Here is a 16351-nt window from a genome sequence, read left to right as displayed (position 1 = left end):
ATGAGAAGGGAAAACCCGTTGGACAGAGTAATACCAATTGTGGGTGTTTTCGATCCCGCATCTGCCCGTCGCCTTGTTGCCGCAGTTCGCAGTCTACAGGTCGAAGCTGCGGTCCCGTGATCCCGCCATTCCGACGGCTTTCTCTCATTTGCCGCCTGCGCTGCTTCTTCTCGATGGTGTCAAAATCACTGACCTGCCATCTCTCTTCACCTTTTTCTCCTTCCGACAATCTCTTCCCCTGATCTGAACCTCTGTCTTCGATCTTGCATCGATTCCTCTACGAGGCCGGCCCATCCCTCGACCAGGTTCCCCCACAGATCAGCCCGGGAAAACGTGCCTCAGGCCATCCAATTGCAGGCGCCCCGCACCACTCCAGACTCTCCTAGTGTGTCTAGACTCCCAGAACTCGTACAAACGGCAGTCTTCCACATCTCGTCCTCCCCCACGAACTGCTCATTCCGCCAGCCAACCGCTGCCTCGGTCGAACCTCGCCATCGATTCCTTTGACTGTAAAGTAGCGCATTCGCCCCCCTTGGGTGGTCAGACATTCCCCCCAAGCTGCCTCGACGGTCCGTTTCCGACCCTCTCCTAGAGAGCGCAGGAAAAGAGAACTTGGAGAAGTTGACATTTGAGGTGTCCGGCTCTCGCTGATCTCTCCAAATTCCCAATTGACCGCCGCACTAATTCTCCGTCCCCCAGCTTTTCTTGCGGCGAGGTCACTGTTACACTCACTTTTGACTCTTTTTCCTGTTACGTACCTCGTGTTCCTCCTTGCGCCTGATTCCACCCTCCAGAGCAACGACCGTCCAAGTTCAACCCTCGACCGGTTGCGACCTCCTTGCAGTCCCTTTGTTGCGAAGAGCCTCTAGCCGCGCGCTGTTTCCGGAAAAGAAGGAGACAATTGAGTTGAGACAAAGCCGCCGTACTCAGCGGCTACGTGGTTTTTGAAACACAATCCTCCGCCCTCCGCCGACGATTTGATTGTCAAGATGAGCAGCCATCCGCGCCGGAGTGCCCGACTCTCTCCCCATTTACAACAAGAACAATTTCAGCAAAGAAGCGGTGGTCGTCCTACTTCCACGTTCACAAAGAGCTTTTCGCAACCCTCGAGTGCCTCGACGAGTTCTCACCCAAGCCCCGTCAGCGACACTCTACAGCCTCCCCCGCCACCTCCTACTCCTCAACAGCCGCAGCATCGCATTCAGATACAGTCACACTTCATGGCTCACCAACAGCAAGGACACTCGCATATTCACGCCCCGTTGCCTTCGCCCTCGGCTGCACATATGGGTCCGTTCTTTAGTGGCACCTACTCCCAACCTAACCCATATACCTCCCAGCCGGTGCATCCCGGTTATCAAACGCAGCAGCCGTTTGGCGACCAACAACCTCAGTCGCATCAGCAACAGCCACAGCAACATCTACATCCGCACACAAATTCCATGTCAAAAGAGCATCCTGCATATCCACAGACAATGAATCCGGGGCAGTTGCCGCCGGATTTTCTGGCCGAGGCCGCAAAACGGGCACAGATGGCTTGTTTAATGCGAGACTTGGGAGATGTTTCATTGTAAAGAGAACATGTCACAATGTCCTTCGATCATCTACGTATTTTCCTCACGCAACCCATTTTGCTTTACCCGACAACGAGTTCTCGCCACTGGATGGCTTCTCGGTCGAAAATGGGTTTGCCGAGGAGACATTGACTTCGGCATGTGATTGACCCCAACACGAATATTTATCCACCCACCATGACGAGTCTTGGACAGTTGCTCAAAAGGACCTTTTTTCCGGAGAAACTCCCGGGAATTCATCATCATACAGCCGACACTGCAACGGGCAGCACCTCCAGCACCTCGATTTAATGTTGTCACCTTCCGAATACAATGCGGATCACGGACCACTGCATTGTCCTTCCAAGTTTCAATGCAACGCTCGCGCGAAATTTCTCTCGTTACGTCAGTTATCTCCACATTTACGACATGCCATCTGCAATCCACCTATTGACATTGTTCGCTTCTCAACTCTCACAATTTGCTCTTATCTCTATGATCGGATCCTCTTCTCTTTTCTGGAGTCGTCATTGTTCTCTTGGGTTGATACCCCTAGAACGTTTGCGGCAATTATCTTGAAGCAACTATGTACGCTCACCCGAGGGCTTAATGAATAATCCACAGTCAGTTTACGGCGAGGGCTTTGTGTGTGCTTCTCGACAGTCATATCGACACACCCACCTTCTAGCGGTTCAAAAAAAGGCATAGAGGAGATACCTGTGGGCTCAGTGCTCTCTCTTACCTTGTGCAAAGATTTCAGTTAATTTCTTTTTCTTTTTCGTGTGTTAGATGAGCGAAGTGAAGAAATGCATCTCATGGGAGGATTGGAGTTGAAGAAGCATCAACGAACAATTTTGGGAGTATGCTCAGGGTTGGAGTTTAGTTTTTGGGACACCTTGGGTCTTGAGTTCTTTGGTATCTGGGCAACAGTGACACCACCTGGGAAGGGTGTTTGATGACTTGATTTGGAAAGTATAGATTCCCTTTCCGAGAGTCGACCCCGTGCAAGAGCATACGACTCGTTCTGGAATCATGGCCCTTCATTCAGTCGAGATCAGAAATGATTTGGATAAGACAGATGGTCGGGAATAGAAGACTTTCTCTTGATGCAACCTTTCTTGACACGCCTTGCTTTCGTTGTAACCCTAGCTTGTCTCTACTTCCCTACTTCTCCCGTCGCTTTCTTCACTTTTGCATTCCCCCTCCCAATCCATTTCATCTCCACGTCCTCAAAATCATCCAGCTCCGCCTATCTACTCGCTATCTGTCCACCTGCCCTCCCAGCTCAGGTGCTCGCCTACAACCCTACAAACCTCGCCTTTTGCCGCCCTCTCCCAGGCAGGGATCTCAATGCTCCAATCTACCCGCGGCCAGGGGAGCATGTCGCATGCATGCATGTCGGGGAACAGACGAACACATACCTACATACTCCGTATTCGTTGGGTTTGACGCGGGGGTGGCGGGGGTGTTTTATTGAGGAACCGGATAGCTTGCTTCCTGCTGGGTTAGGTAGGTCGTTGGTGGAGGGAAGACGAGTTGGTGGAAGGCACGTGGATGAACGCATAGATGGGGCGCCGAAGTGAGGGTGATGGCACTGAGAGGGTGAGGCCAGCAGTGGCGGTGAGGAAGCGAGGGCGAGAGAGAGGAGGTTCTTTCTCGTACTGTCGTCCAGGTCGGGGGTTGGAAAACGGATTGAGGATCGATCAGATTGCCCACGTCCAGGGAGCCTTGGGTTTGTCTTCTATGATCCCCCTTCTCCCGTTTCCCTTTCCCTCTTTCTATCTCTGTGGGATCCCTCCCGATCTTCAGTACATACCATTATGGGCAGAGCAACTTGAAGTCGGGGCCAGCTAAGCAATCTCTCACATGCTGTTCGGTTTCTTTCTTTCCCCATCTTCTCTTTTGGCAGTTTATTCTGCAGTCCACTCGGCCTCCAGGAACTCAACGAAGCCTTCGATAATTTTCCTCCGACCGCTGATGTATCCTTGCCCGTGAGCGATCCCTCCCCTTTGGATTTGCGTGTATTTTCTCCGGAGACGCTGCAGCATGGGCTGTGAGAGTTGAAGGCCGGGCGGGATGTGGATGGTCAATCTCACTGTCGTTGGCGGCTCGGCTGGGTTGGTAGACGAGTGGGTCGGTTGTGGAAGGGGGATGGAGAGGAGCACGTCGCCACCCTCTCCTCCTTGGGATAGATTCTGTTCGCGAGATTGCGCCAGTAGATGTCTCACCACGTCCATGGTTGCGGATTCGAGGGTCTGGAGGGCGTCCGACGCAGTGGCGCGAGGGAGAACAGTCGCTGCGTGGGGTTTCACCACAGCCGGCTTATCGCGCGTCGTGACTGATGCGGATGAGAAAGGTTCACTCGTCCCATTTCCATTGCCATTGGCGTTGGATCTTTGGGATGGAGATAGTTGACTCAGTGCTTTTTTGCTGGTCGGTTTGGAGGGCGGGGGATAGATTGCGTTCCAAATCTCCCGTATCGGAGGGGTTGCGTCGGACGAGGGAACAGTGAAGAGAGGAGTGTCCCAGCGAGAGAAGGGAGAGGGGGGTTCGTAGCGCATTATTAGGGAGGTGAGAGTCGAGGACGAGTATGGAGGAGAGGATGTTGGTGGTGGTATTGGGATCGAGGGTGAGTGAATCGTCGGTTGATGTGGAAAGTCTTCTGGTGGCTTTGATTCCGTTGATGATGGAGGGTCTGCATCTGCCCGGTTGATGTACAGGGACTTGAGAGTCATTGTGTCGTCTGGTAGAGTCCGAGCCACAGCATCTTCGCCGTCGCCGTTGTCTAACCCGTCCATCGACGAAGACCGTGACCTGGCATTCACATTCTCCAGGACCCGGTCGCCGTAGATAGCAGTATGGCTTTCCGGGACCAGGTCGCCCAGTATACTCTCCCCTTGCATGTGCCGTGTTGGTTTGTCCGTCGCGTTCCAATTTCCTTCTCCATCGCCGTCGTCGCCACCGCTACCACCCACCTCCTCATCGAATGCTCTCAGTCTCTCTCGATTCCACCTCTTACACTCATCCTCCTGCGCAGCCACGTGGACGATGCAACATCTCGTTCCCACGGCTTTCGCCTCACACCACAACTGGTATCTATAGCCCTTGATGTAATTTAATCCATCAGCTATCACGATGTTGTCTTTCGAAAGAGCGCGCTTGATCGAGGAGAATTCTTCTGCCCTTGCGGTCTTTTCGTGAGACGCGTTGTTGTAGACCTGGTCTCGAAGCGCAGTATTTTCTATAGAACTTGAGCTGTTAACACCATCGGAAGACGCATGGTACGAAGGAACGATCTGGATGGTCCTTTTTAATATTGATGGTTCGTCAGCGGAGGAGTGGATGAAGCCGGCCAGCGAGGAAGCGATTTGCTGGGCGCGGTACGTTTTGCCCGAGCAGGGGAGGCCTGTGATTATGATGAGCTACAGGGAGAGTCAATTACTGTGAAGAGGATTTCTCAGATGCATAGGATGGTGTACTCACTGGCATCACATAAGTTGCTCGAGGAACGTGGAGGGGAGTTCAAGGTGAAATTTTGTTTTCTTTAGTGGTGGGGGTTTCAAGGAGGGGGCCTCGCCTCGGTGCTATCAAGTGGTCTCTATATACATTTTAATCGGTGAAAGGCACAGCTCTTTGCTCGAAGATCCGAATTTTGGTGTCTCGGTGGTAGGCCCCGAAAATAGCTACATTGTTGTGCGTACAGTACATTCACAATTAGTACTGACACTGCTGTCAAGAAATTTCTATCTATCCAATCCCCCCTTGCCGAATGCCTCTAGCCGATGGTGCAGAAAACACAAGTGTCGACCACGTCTCGTTGATCCTTTGAACCGGTAAGATTTGTCACAATGCATAATGGCCCGTCCTGGAGATGAATCATAGGGAAAGCTCCTCAGGTAGATATATGTTGGCCAGTCCTGGGATATATAACAACCTCCGGGATTCACATTTCTTCTCCAGCGGAAAATTCGTCCTGTGGCTTGGTCGTATGTCTGAAGAGATAATAGTTTGGAAAAAGTAGAGCTCGGAAATCCGGTAGAGTCGTGGCAAATTTTTATTTTCTTCCCAACACGGCAGCACTGTTGTCCTGTTACACCTTTGGAATTGCCGATCTGCAATACAGAGGTGGTCTGGCTGCATGGTTGGTAGAATGCAAATTCAGAAAAAGAGTGATCAAAACGCTTGAGGCCATCTGGGAGGTAGGTTGCACAGGGTATATATCGCTTCATTGATTTCGCTGAGTTAAAAGATGAACAAAAGAAAGAAACTCATGAAGGATAGACCCCGGAGTAAGGCGGTGACACACGGCATGTCCTAGAGATGGCAGGCCTGGGTGAGAACTGGACATCGTCCATTGACACTGTTTGTGGCATCATGGCATCATAGTCCCGGGTTTGAATAGTGTACGCGCCGGGAGCGACATACTGGGGCCGGGTAATAGCCTGGCCGTAGTTCTGAGCTTGGATGGCAGCATTCGCCATCGCATGAGCCTTGGCCAGGGTGGAGGAGTTCGACCTCCTCATGGGAACAGATGTCGGCTTCTTTCTCTTGTTCTGACTTTGAGTGGTTGAGTTCTTCTTGGGAAGAGGTTCAGGTTCCTCGTATTGGTGGACTCGTTTCATATGGTCACGTTGATTCCATCGGCGAGGAAATCCATTTCCCTCTCGGGCACGGTCACAGTCCGGGAACTTGCACAAGTAGGGATTCACTCCGTGGTTATGTTCTCCATGGGCTTCTCTTTCGTGGCGAAGGAGGCAGGCGTTGGAAGAAAACCTGAGATCCTCGCATTCCGGGCGATCCGTGAAACGGCAGCGGTATGGCCTTAAATGGGAGTCCACGTATTTGCTGTATGGAGATGCGAGTGTTAGAAAGAACTCAGCCTGTATGCAACACGTCTGACCTACTTGTAAATACATTTTTGCTTGGTGGGCTGGTGATTGCACTTGAGCTTGTCGAACATAGGGCAATGATAGTGACCACTTTTGTCGGGCCTGGCTTCGTACAGGGGTCCACTTCTGGCCTTTTCTCGGTCCGATTGTTCCTCCTTGGGGCTCCGGGTCTCAGCAGGCACGATAGACGAAACACTTTGGTCGACGACACCATTCCGTTCAGACGCAGATCGAATAGGCCTAGGTCGAAATACACTGCGTCCTTTGAGGCTGTTGACCGCTTGGGTTAGTTGACAGATGAGGTGGAGGGAGATAAGGAAGGGATCTGACCTGTCTGGTGACACCTTGCAGGCGCTGTTCCCATAGAGAGTGGAATCCTGGGCATTCGGGTACATCTTCTCCTGCGAATTCTGGGCCGACAGGCAATCCCGGACATATTCCTCGGGAGGGGGTGTTGGCAGTCTCTGCAACGAGAAGCCCGGCGAGCTGAAATGGGTCACCATTCCAGGATGATAGAGGGACGAAGAATCCACGTTCATGTAACCGGAAATCATCAGATCCTCTGGCTGGTCTTGTCCATGGTATTGCGACGATGGCACGAGGTTCAAGTCTGCGGAGTTGTCGCCTGAGAAAGCCTCCTCTGTCAGGAACTCAGAGGTTGGATCGGCATCAAAGCCGCTCAAGCTCGACATCACGGGGACGGCAAATGCACCGCCAGACACGGTCATGGAGTCATAGGTCATTGCAGAAGACGCTGACAAGAAGAAGTCATCATTGTGAGGATATTGTCCAGAGGGGAAGTCGCTAGGTGCAGTCCCGTGGCACCTACGCGATCCAGAAGAGGCAGAAGTCAAAGAAAAGTGTGCGTTGGAGATTCCATCAGCCATGGAGGCAGAACTAAACGGAATAGAATCCTGGTAAGTCACAGGCATGGTCCTCGGCACCCGGCTTTGAGATCCTGGAATAAGTGTGGCCAGTAGTGGGTTTCTCCGGGTCAATGTTGTCGAAGTCATTGTTGAACAAATAGATTTCTGCCAGCGCGAACACAAGTTAGTACTCGCCCCCATCATACACACAAAACATCCAAGCAACACCAAAAAAAAAGCATTGTCAAATGGAAACATGGGTGATTGGGCATGTCCGAGCGGAGGCGGGGCAACGGTCAACGACCAGGTATATCGACGACTTCCGGTCAGAAGCAGAGGTTAGATTTCAGAGCTGTAAGTTCCGGGACAACAAAGGTAGACTGTCGACATAGTCCGTAGGGTTGACGAAGAGCGAAACCTTTGATAAAGCAGTTGTCCAAGAAGGCGAGAATAGCAATGCATAAGACAGCGACCCGGTGGGCGACAAAGTCCAGAGGCCCTGGGTTCCGTCCGAACATTCGGCATTCTAAATCCAGTGCACTGCTAAGGTCGCGAAGTATAGTAACAACGAGTCCAGTCCGTGCCATTTCCTTAGCGGTCACTCCAACGATGAGTGTTAACAGTGTTTTCAAAGAGAGTGACGGACTTGGGTGGTAGTCCTCACCATGGCGACATCAATAATTTGATTCCAGGAACTTGTATGGCGAGATTGTCGACAAAGATAAACTGTCCCCAGGAAAGCGGTTAGGTCGATCACGCAGCTGTTGGAAGTCGTATGTCAAGCACATAAACGAAGTATTCCGGGGTCATGTAGCAGCACAGACGCGATCCAGGGTAGCATTATCTTCATGAAACGGCCAATCCACGGGAGTCTCCTTGGTATAAATTTGTCCGGTATCATAACGGCTCCTTCCAAAACGGTATTAGGGATATCCGTGGGAACTGTGTCGGGCTTCAGGGTCTTTTGTAGTTCATTCATTTCATGTGCTCAGAAACGTGACCCAGGTCGACGTATCCGTACAGCACAGATAGCCTTGGGCGAAAAAGCCGCAAGGATTGGGTTTACGTGCGCCTGAGGCAAAGTCGGGCGACGTATTGAGATCCTCAGGAAGGGGAACCGGCATGGAGGCAAAGGATAAAAAGCACTAGCGTCGATGCAAAGGAAAAAGAAAATCTTGCAGTACCTCAACAACACGCTGCGACGCCGGCTTGTGTCAAGCTTGATGCTTGTCGAGATTTCGAGTTCCTCGGGTAAATTTGTCCTGGCAATGGAGATGAAAAAAAAGGCAAAGAAAGCGATCCTGGGATGTCCGGATTGGGCTGTCCTGTGGATGATAGAAGCAATAACTCCTGATGGGCCAATGGAATTGAGTGCAGTTGGCTTGTCCAAGATAATGTCGGTGGTGGTGATGTTGGATGTATGTGGGATAGATGTTAAAAGAAGTATGTGAGGTGGGTGGTCTCTTGATCACAGGCTAAAAGTTAGAGTAGATGGGAGTGTTGAGAGAGGAGAGAGGGAAGAGACGTAGGCGGGAGGGTGAGAGTAGAATTATAAAGAAAGGGGGGGGAATGAGTTGGCGGATGAGAGCAAAGGAAATGAGGGTGAGAAGAGGTGAGCGAGGTGGGCAGGAAAGTGGGAAAAGTGGGCGGTGACCGAACCACGGCGCCTTGCATTGGATGTTCTAGCACTTTGGATCCGGCGGCTGGTCGCACAGGAGGAGCATGGATCCATCATCAAATCCATCACAGATAGTGGTGATAGGACCAAGGTGCAGCAATAGTCGCAGCTGGATGCAGCGCTGCTGCAAGTCCCGCTGCTGCATGTTGCCCTGCGAAGGTGGTCGACGAGGTGGCAGATACAACCCAGACTCCATCACCGCCGCCCTGGAACTGGGACTTGGCAGCCCGGTCCGACGCTGGCCGCTTCGGCTGCAGCCAGCTGCCTCCGAAATACCGACTCCTGTACCACCTACCAGGTCAAGGTCGACGTCATCTGTAGGGCTAACAGCGCTGTGGTTGGTAGCTGTCGCACTTAGCGCGGGGCGCGTCTCCATCTCTCCGGATCTGAGTGGCTCAGAGGCTCCAACCAACATATGGGGCTATGATCAGCAGGGGGCACCTTCATTCGCCGCCCATCCCTTGGCTCCGCCTTGCTGACTGCTGGCTCTGACCTCGACCCCTCAGCGCCCCAAACTGTTACAACCACCAGCAACCACTCGCAACGGGCCTGACTGGCGTGGTGGAAACATGGGTGCATGCACAGTGCAGCACACAGACTCCTGACGTGGCATCCTCCAGGACCAACGGTCTGCTCTTGTGACTCGCACTCGCACTCGCATTGCAGGGAAGCTCGTCTTTGCAGTTCAGCACGCAACAACTCATCGATAGTCGTATTGGTAGGGGAGAGTACTGTGCATTCAGCGTGTTGGGGAGTTTCTCGTAGTTTCTTCCTGCCGCGCATGTAATTGCTGGAGCCTGCACTGCGGGCTGAGGTCCTGTTGGGCCCATGCCGCACAAAGGGAGCAAAGCAGGGGCTTTGTGTAACCTGTTCAATTTTATCACTCGGCCGCACCACAAAGGATTGGTCGAGAAAGACGGCCTCACTGTGAACCGGGACTGCTGGCTGCCACGGCACTTTGGTAGAACGAAAGCCACGTCGAACGGTAGGGCTCACGTGATCCTCCCTACAACACGCACACAAAATGCCTCCTCCCCATCACGCTTCACCGCCGATCTAGAGAAAATTTCGATTGGCCTGAGACTTGCGCTACACGCTTCAGCCAGGCTTGGATTAAGATATGAAGGCCATTGAAAATGTTGGAATACAAGTTGGTAGAGTGACAAGTCTTGTCGGATGGGTTCCGACAGAGCTGGAAAGTCAGATTGGAGGTTTCTGGCCGATCAGCACATCATATCAATAGCCTGACTTTGGTAAAAACAGATCGATGATCATCTTGCGCAAGGGGATCCCACGTTCCCGGCGTCCAGCTCAGCAAACATGGGCGGTCCGACTTATGCCGATACTTGCACATTCACCAACTTCGGGGCTAAAAGCGGAAAGCCACGAGAACAGCTTGCAAAGATCACCGAAACGTACCTGCGTAGACGGCAATCATTAGCAAAACTAAGTCAGCGGTTGCGGGGGCGACAATGGTGGAATGGCTGCTCCGGCTGAGTTCAGAAGATTGAATGATGGAATTGTTCTCGTCAAAAACGTGACGTCTCGGTTGAACTATGCTTTTTGATTGGGTTTTTCATCACAATGGAATGGGTATTCGGGTTGTGGACTGAATCACGCAAAATTGAACACGTACCTCGTGTGCAGACAACTTGAAGCACCTTTGGTGAGGAAAAATACTCGTTGACCGGAAGACCGAAGACGGACGCTTCTTTTTTTTCTTTAGCAGATCCCCGAGAGTCAGGGTCCAATGCTCATAAGGAAGGGTAGGAGGTATTGTGTGGTGTCATTCGAAGAACTTCAAGTAGGAAGCGAGCGTAGAAAGTGGGAAGTTCGAAAGGGCAAGCAGGAGGACATTGCCACGTGATGCTGGAGAATGGCTTGGCATGTTTGGCATGTTTGCTCCTAAGTGAGATTTGTTGGTGCTCCAATTGTCGAGAAGGAACAGACCCTTTCCAGCCTCAACCTTACCTACAGCGGACAATTGAAGCCAGCGCCTGTCATGACTGGCCAAGGGGTTGCCTCCCACGGTGTCGTGCTACGTCCGGTGCTACATCCCGCTGAGATTGGTCTGCATAGCACAGATTCTACTTGTGGATACTTGTGCATTTAATATCAAAGGGAGGTCATGAGCCGTTGCGACCCGACTCGACCCGACTCGGCCCGACGTTTTTGATATCGAACTGGTCACAGTCGATCGAGGCTTGAGGTGACTTGTCTCGAAAACTACGATATGACGGTATGTAACGAGTACTGGTAGATATTGGAAGAGTTGATGGATTTGAAGCAAAGATGGAAGCCGCAACGGCGCAGCACAGAAGGCGGAAAGACTACCTAGGTACGGAGCAGTGTCTTGACAAACCCTCGCACCGTATACAGTCAACGGAAACCCACCACTCTCCATGACAACTCGTAGCTCCGTGCAACCATGCTGCTGCCATCCGTTTCTTCACTCTCACGCCCTCTGTACATTTCTCCATTGTCGTCTTGATCTCATCGGGCTGGGATGAACTGGACGGGTGGCAGCCTACAGCGTCACTCCAAAGCCAACGCCAATGCACTTGTCAAAAAACAGAAGCAGCATTTTGCAAAGGCCAGACTGAGACCTAGATCTCGCCCTTCCTGTCCTCCATCATCTGCATTCTCTATACACAATGCTCCTCGGCACCAACTTGCTCTGAAGGCGCGACAGTTCCCTAGGAGAGCCACTGAAAGCAAAAACCTAGCATATGGCCTCGATAGGAAAGAAGAGGGGTCAATTGGTGGACGACAGCCTTCAGAGACGAAGATCTTGGGATCTCCGAATGGACAAATGAAAGGTCAGGCATCTGATGCTGAGAGACCCTCGAGGCAAGGGACCAATGGAGTTCACAGTTTGATCCTATGCTAATAACGTCCACAGGCAGATGGGAAACGACGACAGCCTTGAACACGCCCGCAAAGCTCTACTCGACAAAACCGACTGGGTCGCAATCACAACCGCGCGGCCAGTTAGGTTCAATCAAGTTGTTCGAGACGAGATCAAGGGATTCGGCCGTCGACGCAAGATACCACATTTAAAGCAGGGAACTTCGATGCCCCAGAGAAATTCAGGCCAGGGAGAATTACGCTCCACACGCCCAGCTCAACGTGTTCCTTCTCTGCGGACAGAAGAGATTAGCCTCAGAATAGGGTCCAACGTACATCAGACTCAAACCACTTCGAGCTTTGTGGGCTGTAAAGAGCCTATCCAATCAGTTGCAGGAGCTATCAATGAACCGGCGCATCCGGACAAAGTTCAGGACAGGAACCAAACACATCACACATCGAGAGAAGTATCAGAAAGAAGGAGCAGTGGAAAAATTCAAGCTCGTGCTAGTGAACCAAGGAGGGGGAGAATAGCTCAGCTCGACTCGGCGGACGAAGGCAATCTTATCACCCTGGAAGAAGCTGTTGGCCTTGGCCTAACATCCTGGGATAAGGTCCGTGGGCTCGCTCGGTCAAGAACCCAGACGAATGCTTCCAAAGTGAATCCTCCATCCGGCGGAGCGTTTCCAAACCCCTCGGGTGCCAAACACGACGCCCTTTGTAAGCCGGCCCCATATCAACAGGACAATCCACATAATATTTCCGGCGGCTCCCACCGACATTCATCGCCGCAAGCCCCAATACCGGCCTTGCCAGACACAATCCAGCGTGTGATTGCCGTGGGGCTCCTAGAGGATGGGCCGGGACATGGTTCAAGCCCACCACTATTTTCAGAGCCATACCTGCACCCCAACCATCCTCTTAGGCCGGGCCCGACCCCTTCAGTTGATGAAAGCATACACATTGCCCCGGGCGTAGCATGCGATGTGGCTGTCGGTGCCGAACTGGGACTGCGCCCACAATTTACATTGGAGGATCAAGTGAAACTAGAGCAGGCGGTAGGAGATCTCGAGCGTGAAAAACAGCAGAGAAGAGACTCATTCTTTTCTGCTGACAGCTTGGCAGAAAGTGATACAACTGATTCGCTACGGTGTTCTTACAACCTCAGCGCTTCTACATTCGGTGTTGCATCTGAGACGGCTCCCTCTAAGCATGTCTCGATCTTCAAATCGAACGAGAGCGAGTCTAACGGCCTACATCGCCCTTCTACTGGGTTTTCTGGCTATTTGGCGAAGAGCATCACCAAGGAACGACGATCTAGAGCAGAAGATATCGCCAGCCACGTAACCAGCGAGACAGGAAACCTTGTTCCTTCACCGGGGTTCGAGGAGGTCATTCCCCGGCTTACAGATCACTCCCCTGGTGTGCCATTTAGCTTTCGAAGCAGAAAACAGGGCGATCAAGCTAGTGATTCGGGCGGGAAAACCACATCCAGCCTCTCCAAAAGCATCGATACGGACAATGAAGCATGGATGAGATATGTATTTCCAGAGGAATTTGGCCGGATCCAGGACGGCTTCCACTTTGAAAGTAGCCATCTTCTACCTAAATCTACCACAAGTTGGGGTGAGGTATTTCCAGCAATCAACAAACCATCGTGTGTTCAGCATGGTACTTCCAGCCTCTGGTTCGAGTCAGAGCAGCCTGGCTCGGATCCTAAACTTTTTGTTTCGCCCAAATCGATTCCCACTGCTGTTAATACTTCGATTTTCATACAGTCTCCACAGCATCTTGACCATTCTGAACCGGATTTTCTATCACATCTCAGCCCAATGGAAGGTCACATTGACGAGAGACTGGTGAATATATCACTTTACAACAACGCTCCCATGACCGAACCTGGACCCAATACTAGTCCAGCCGGAAAGTTGCAGAAGTCTGGACACCCAAAGACTAGTGCTCTTCCAAGATCGCTTGTCCCAGCAAAAAGGAGGGCACCAGGCCCACCAGGAGGACGAACATCATCATGCTGGATCAGGTCCATGGATTGTTCGAGCGCAAAATCATTGCCGCCACCGCACAGCCAGCCAAGTTTCTGGTCCTTGAGCAATACCACAAATGCTGTACGAGACAGTGCTGAGACAACAAATCCCGGAAGGTCAGACGCTACCCGCCCTTCCCAGGCCACAGAATTCCAATTTAGGGTCAACGAATTTGGTAAGACTCAAAACCCAGTGCGCGACAATTCAAGAACGGGCGGGCAGGGGTCGGGGACAGTGGTACACTGGGAAGACCCGCCTGCTGGCATTTTCATCGGGAGTGACCAGCTGACGGCAGCTGCGTCGCCGTTTGGCTCGTATAGAATCACGAGACCGACGATCGACGATTATAGCCGGAGAGCTTCGTTCCAATTGTGGTCCGACGTTTCCACATCATCATCGACACATTTTGCGACCTTAGAACCCGTGGATGCTCCTCCGTCTACCTCGATGCCGCCAATGTCCAAGCACCGTAATAGAGATGACCCGGCTGTAAATATCCACACCCGTCCATCGCGAGATTTTATACGAGAACCTACACGATATCCTACTCAGATACCTCTATGGAGTGAGGGCTAATAATGTATCCGAACGAACATACCAGGACCGCGCGGAAGATGAAGGAAATGTGAGCTGAAACTGCATCTGTTATCAATTTTAGTCATGATTTGGGGCCCATCTGACCACCTGAATCTGGCATACTTTGAAATACCAACATCTAAGGAGACGCCTTGCAGCATACTGGGCGACGATTCCATTGCTTGGACTTCAGCACGCGCACCCAGGAGGCTTAGTCAAGTCGCTATCTTACATGGTTTGAAAGAGGTCGATGCTTCACCCTCGACTTCGCCTGTCTCGGTATCTGAAGCCTTCCAATCTTTATCATCCTAAATTCATCGAGAAATTTGGTTGAAGGAACGAGCAAGGGTTTTGTGCTGACACCTTGTCCCCCGTTTGCGGTGTGTCTCAAAGACTCTTCGCGATCGAGATTGCTATTTGAACATCAACGTGTCCGTTGGCGCCATGCGCAGCGCCTCTTTTTTGGCCTCGTCGGTGTCGCTAATCTCTGTGCGCACTAGCAAGTCACCACATTCATCAACTGATTTGCGCAGTTTGACGTAACCAGTGCGCGTGGATGTAACAAGGTCAGACAAGTCGTTATTAGAACTTGAAAAGTTGAACAATACCCTTTTTCTATGGCCTTTAAATCGGGTTCGACTTGCTCTTGACCGGGAGGTAGATCTTGCCAACCGCTCTGCAGGATTTTGTACCTGATTATTGGTAGGCCAACTAGGAGGCATCGTCTCAGGGCTTTAAATCCACCTGAAAGGATATACTTGGAGGGAGCTTTTCATGCAGAATATCCTATTGTCGATATGTGATGCACAAGCGAGAAACAGTTCTTGTCTTGGTCGTCCGAGAAAATTTGGCGACAAGTCGTCATGGAAGACGACGGGCATCTGCATTGGAGGCGTCGCGGACCATGGTCTCCTCTTTACCGTTCCGGACTTCTTCGATTTCCGAGAGACTCATCTACAAGCAGAATGGCCTAAGGTTCCCGTTGAGGTCATAGGCATGGTAAATGGACCCGTGGACTTTTGACCCTCTTCTGGTTCCACTAATGTGGCAATCCCGTTGCCGCGAGGAATGTGGCCACTGATGCTAGGCGGAGAATCTGCCATCAAGCAGAACGACACACGCTCAGTACATCGTGATGTGAGAACTACCAACTGCTGAAGTTGACAAATAAGCCTTTTGATTTGATTGGAGAAAGTGCTGTCTACGATCAGCCTAGTCGCTGAATATGAAGCACAGTGAAGTGATTCTATGAGGGCGGATCGGTGCGACCAAATTTTGGACAGGCCGATTCATTGTCGGCACACACTTCGTTCCGTCCAGCCCGTCCAGCCCTCAAATATGCACATGGGGGGCTAGCTATTGGATTGGGATTGAAAACTATAGAGCAAGACTTCTAGGCAGGCTCTCATAGCAAATGCTGGTATTCAATCTCTAAAGACTTCCTTAACCGTGTATGTCCAAAGGCTTGCTTGTTGTCTTCCAGAGCAGCAGAACACCGAAAGGGACAGTCAATTCTCCCCTTTCCAGATAACTTTTACGACTAGAGAGCTGGGGTTCCCTCCCATATCTGTCGTGGTAACGAACCCCCCTAGGGGTTTCGGTCAGTGGTCGTTCCTCCCATGTGCATACCAGCTACTGAGTGGCACAAGCTCCGCTTGGCCTTGTGCTGTTTCTCTATATTTCAAGTCCCCTGTTGGCTTTTTCCAGCCTGAAAGCTGGATGAAAGGGGCTCGAGGCTCGGCAAACGCTACTCTAAGTTTTTGATCTTGACGAATGCACAACAGCGACAATGAGCTGACCTCTGGCTTGATATTCACAGGCCGTCTTCAATCATTGCTGGGTCCATTGTCAGCCGGAAGCCCAGTGAGACCTCCCAGGAATGATGATATTACTGCTTTCA

General features: G+C 51.6%; 4 protein-coding genes across 4 annotated transcripts; 2 read left to right on the top strand and 2 right to left on the bottom strand.

The window, feature by feature from the left end:
• Positions 1 to 989: 989 nt before the first annotated feature.
• Z519_04860 (uncharacterized protein) lies at positions 990 to 1574 on the top strand (the record flags this gene model as incomplete). Its single annotated transcript, XM_016762604.1, has 1 exon — positions 990 to 1574. One exon carries the CDS (start codon positions 990 to 992, stop codon positions 1572 to 1574), a length of 585 nt encoding a protein of 194 aa, XP_016621551.1.
• Positions 1575 to 3463: 1889 nt separating this feature from the next.
• On the bottom strand, positions 3464 to 5042 carry Z519_04859 (uncharacterized protein; the record flags this gene model as incomplete). Its single annotated transcript, XM_016762603.1, has 2 exons — positions 3464 to 4975; positions 5037 to 5042. The coding sequence occupies 2 exons, from the start codon at positions 5040 to 5042 to the stop codon at positions 3464 to 3466; spliced, it is 1518 nt and encodes a 505-aa protein (XP_016621550.1).
• Positions 5043 to 5821: 779 nt separating this feature from the next.
• On the bottom strand, positions 5822 to 7329 carry Z519_04858 (uncharacterized protein; the record flags this gene model as incomplete). The annotated part of the gene is made up of 2 exons (XM_016762602.1): positions 5822 to 6398; positions 6458 to 7329. The coding sequence occupies 2 exons, from the start codon at positions 7327 to 7329 to the stop codon at positions 5822 to 5824; spliced, it is 1449 nt and encodes a 482-aa protein (XP_016621549.1).
• Positions 7330 to 11892: 4563 nt separating this feature from the next.
• Positions 11893 to 14451, top strand: Z519_04857 (uncharacterized protein; the record flags this gene model as incomplete). Its single annotated transcript, XM_016762601.1, has 1 exon — positions 11893 to 14451. The coding sequence occupies one exon, from the start codon at positions 11893 to 11895 to the stop codon at positions 14449 to 14451; it is 2559 nt and encodes an 852-aa protein (XP_016621548.1).
• Positions 14452 to 16351: the final 1900 nt, after the last annotated feature.

This window comes from Cladophialophora bantiana (genome assembly GCF_000835475.1).
Source record: "Cladophialophora bantiana CBS 173.52 unplaced genomic scaffold supercont1.6, whole genome shotgun sequence".
Classification (NCBI taxonomy): domain Eukaryota; kingdom Fungi; phylum Ascomycota; class Eurotiomycetes; order Chaetothyriales; family Herpotrichiellaceae; genus Cladophialophora; species Cladophialophora bantiana.
The sequence above is the reverse complement of the archived record's forward strand: the minus strand, read 5'-3'. Positions and strand labels throughout refer to the sequence as shown.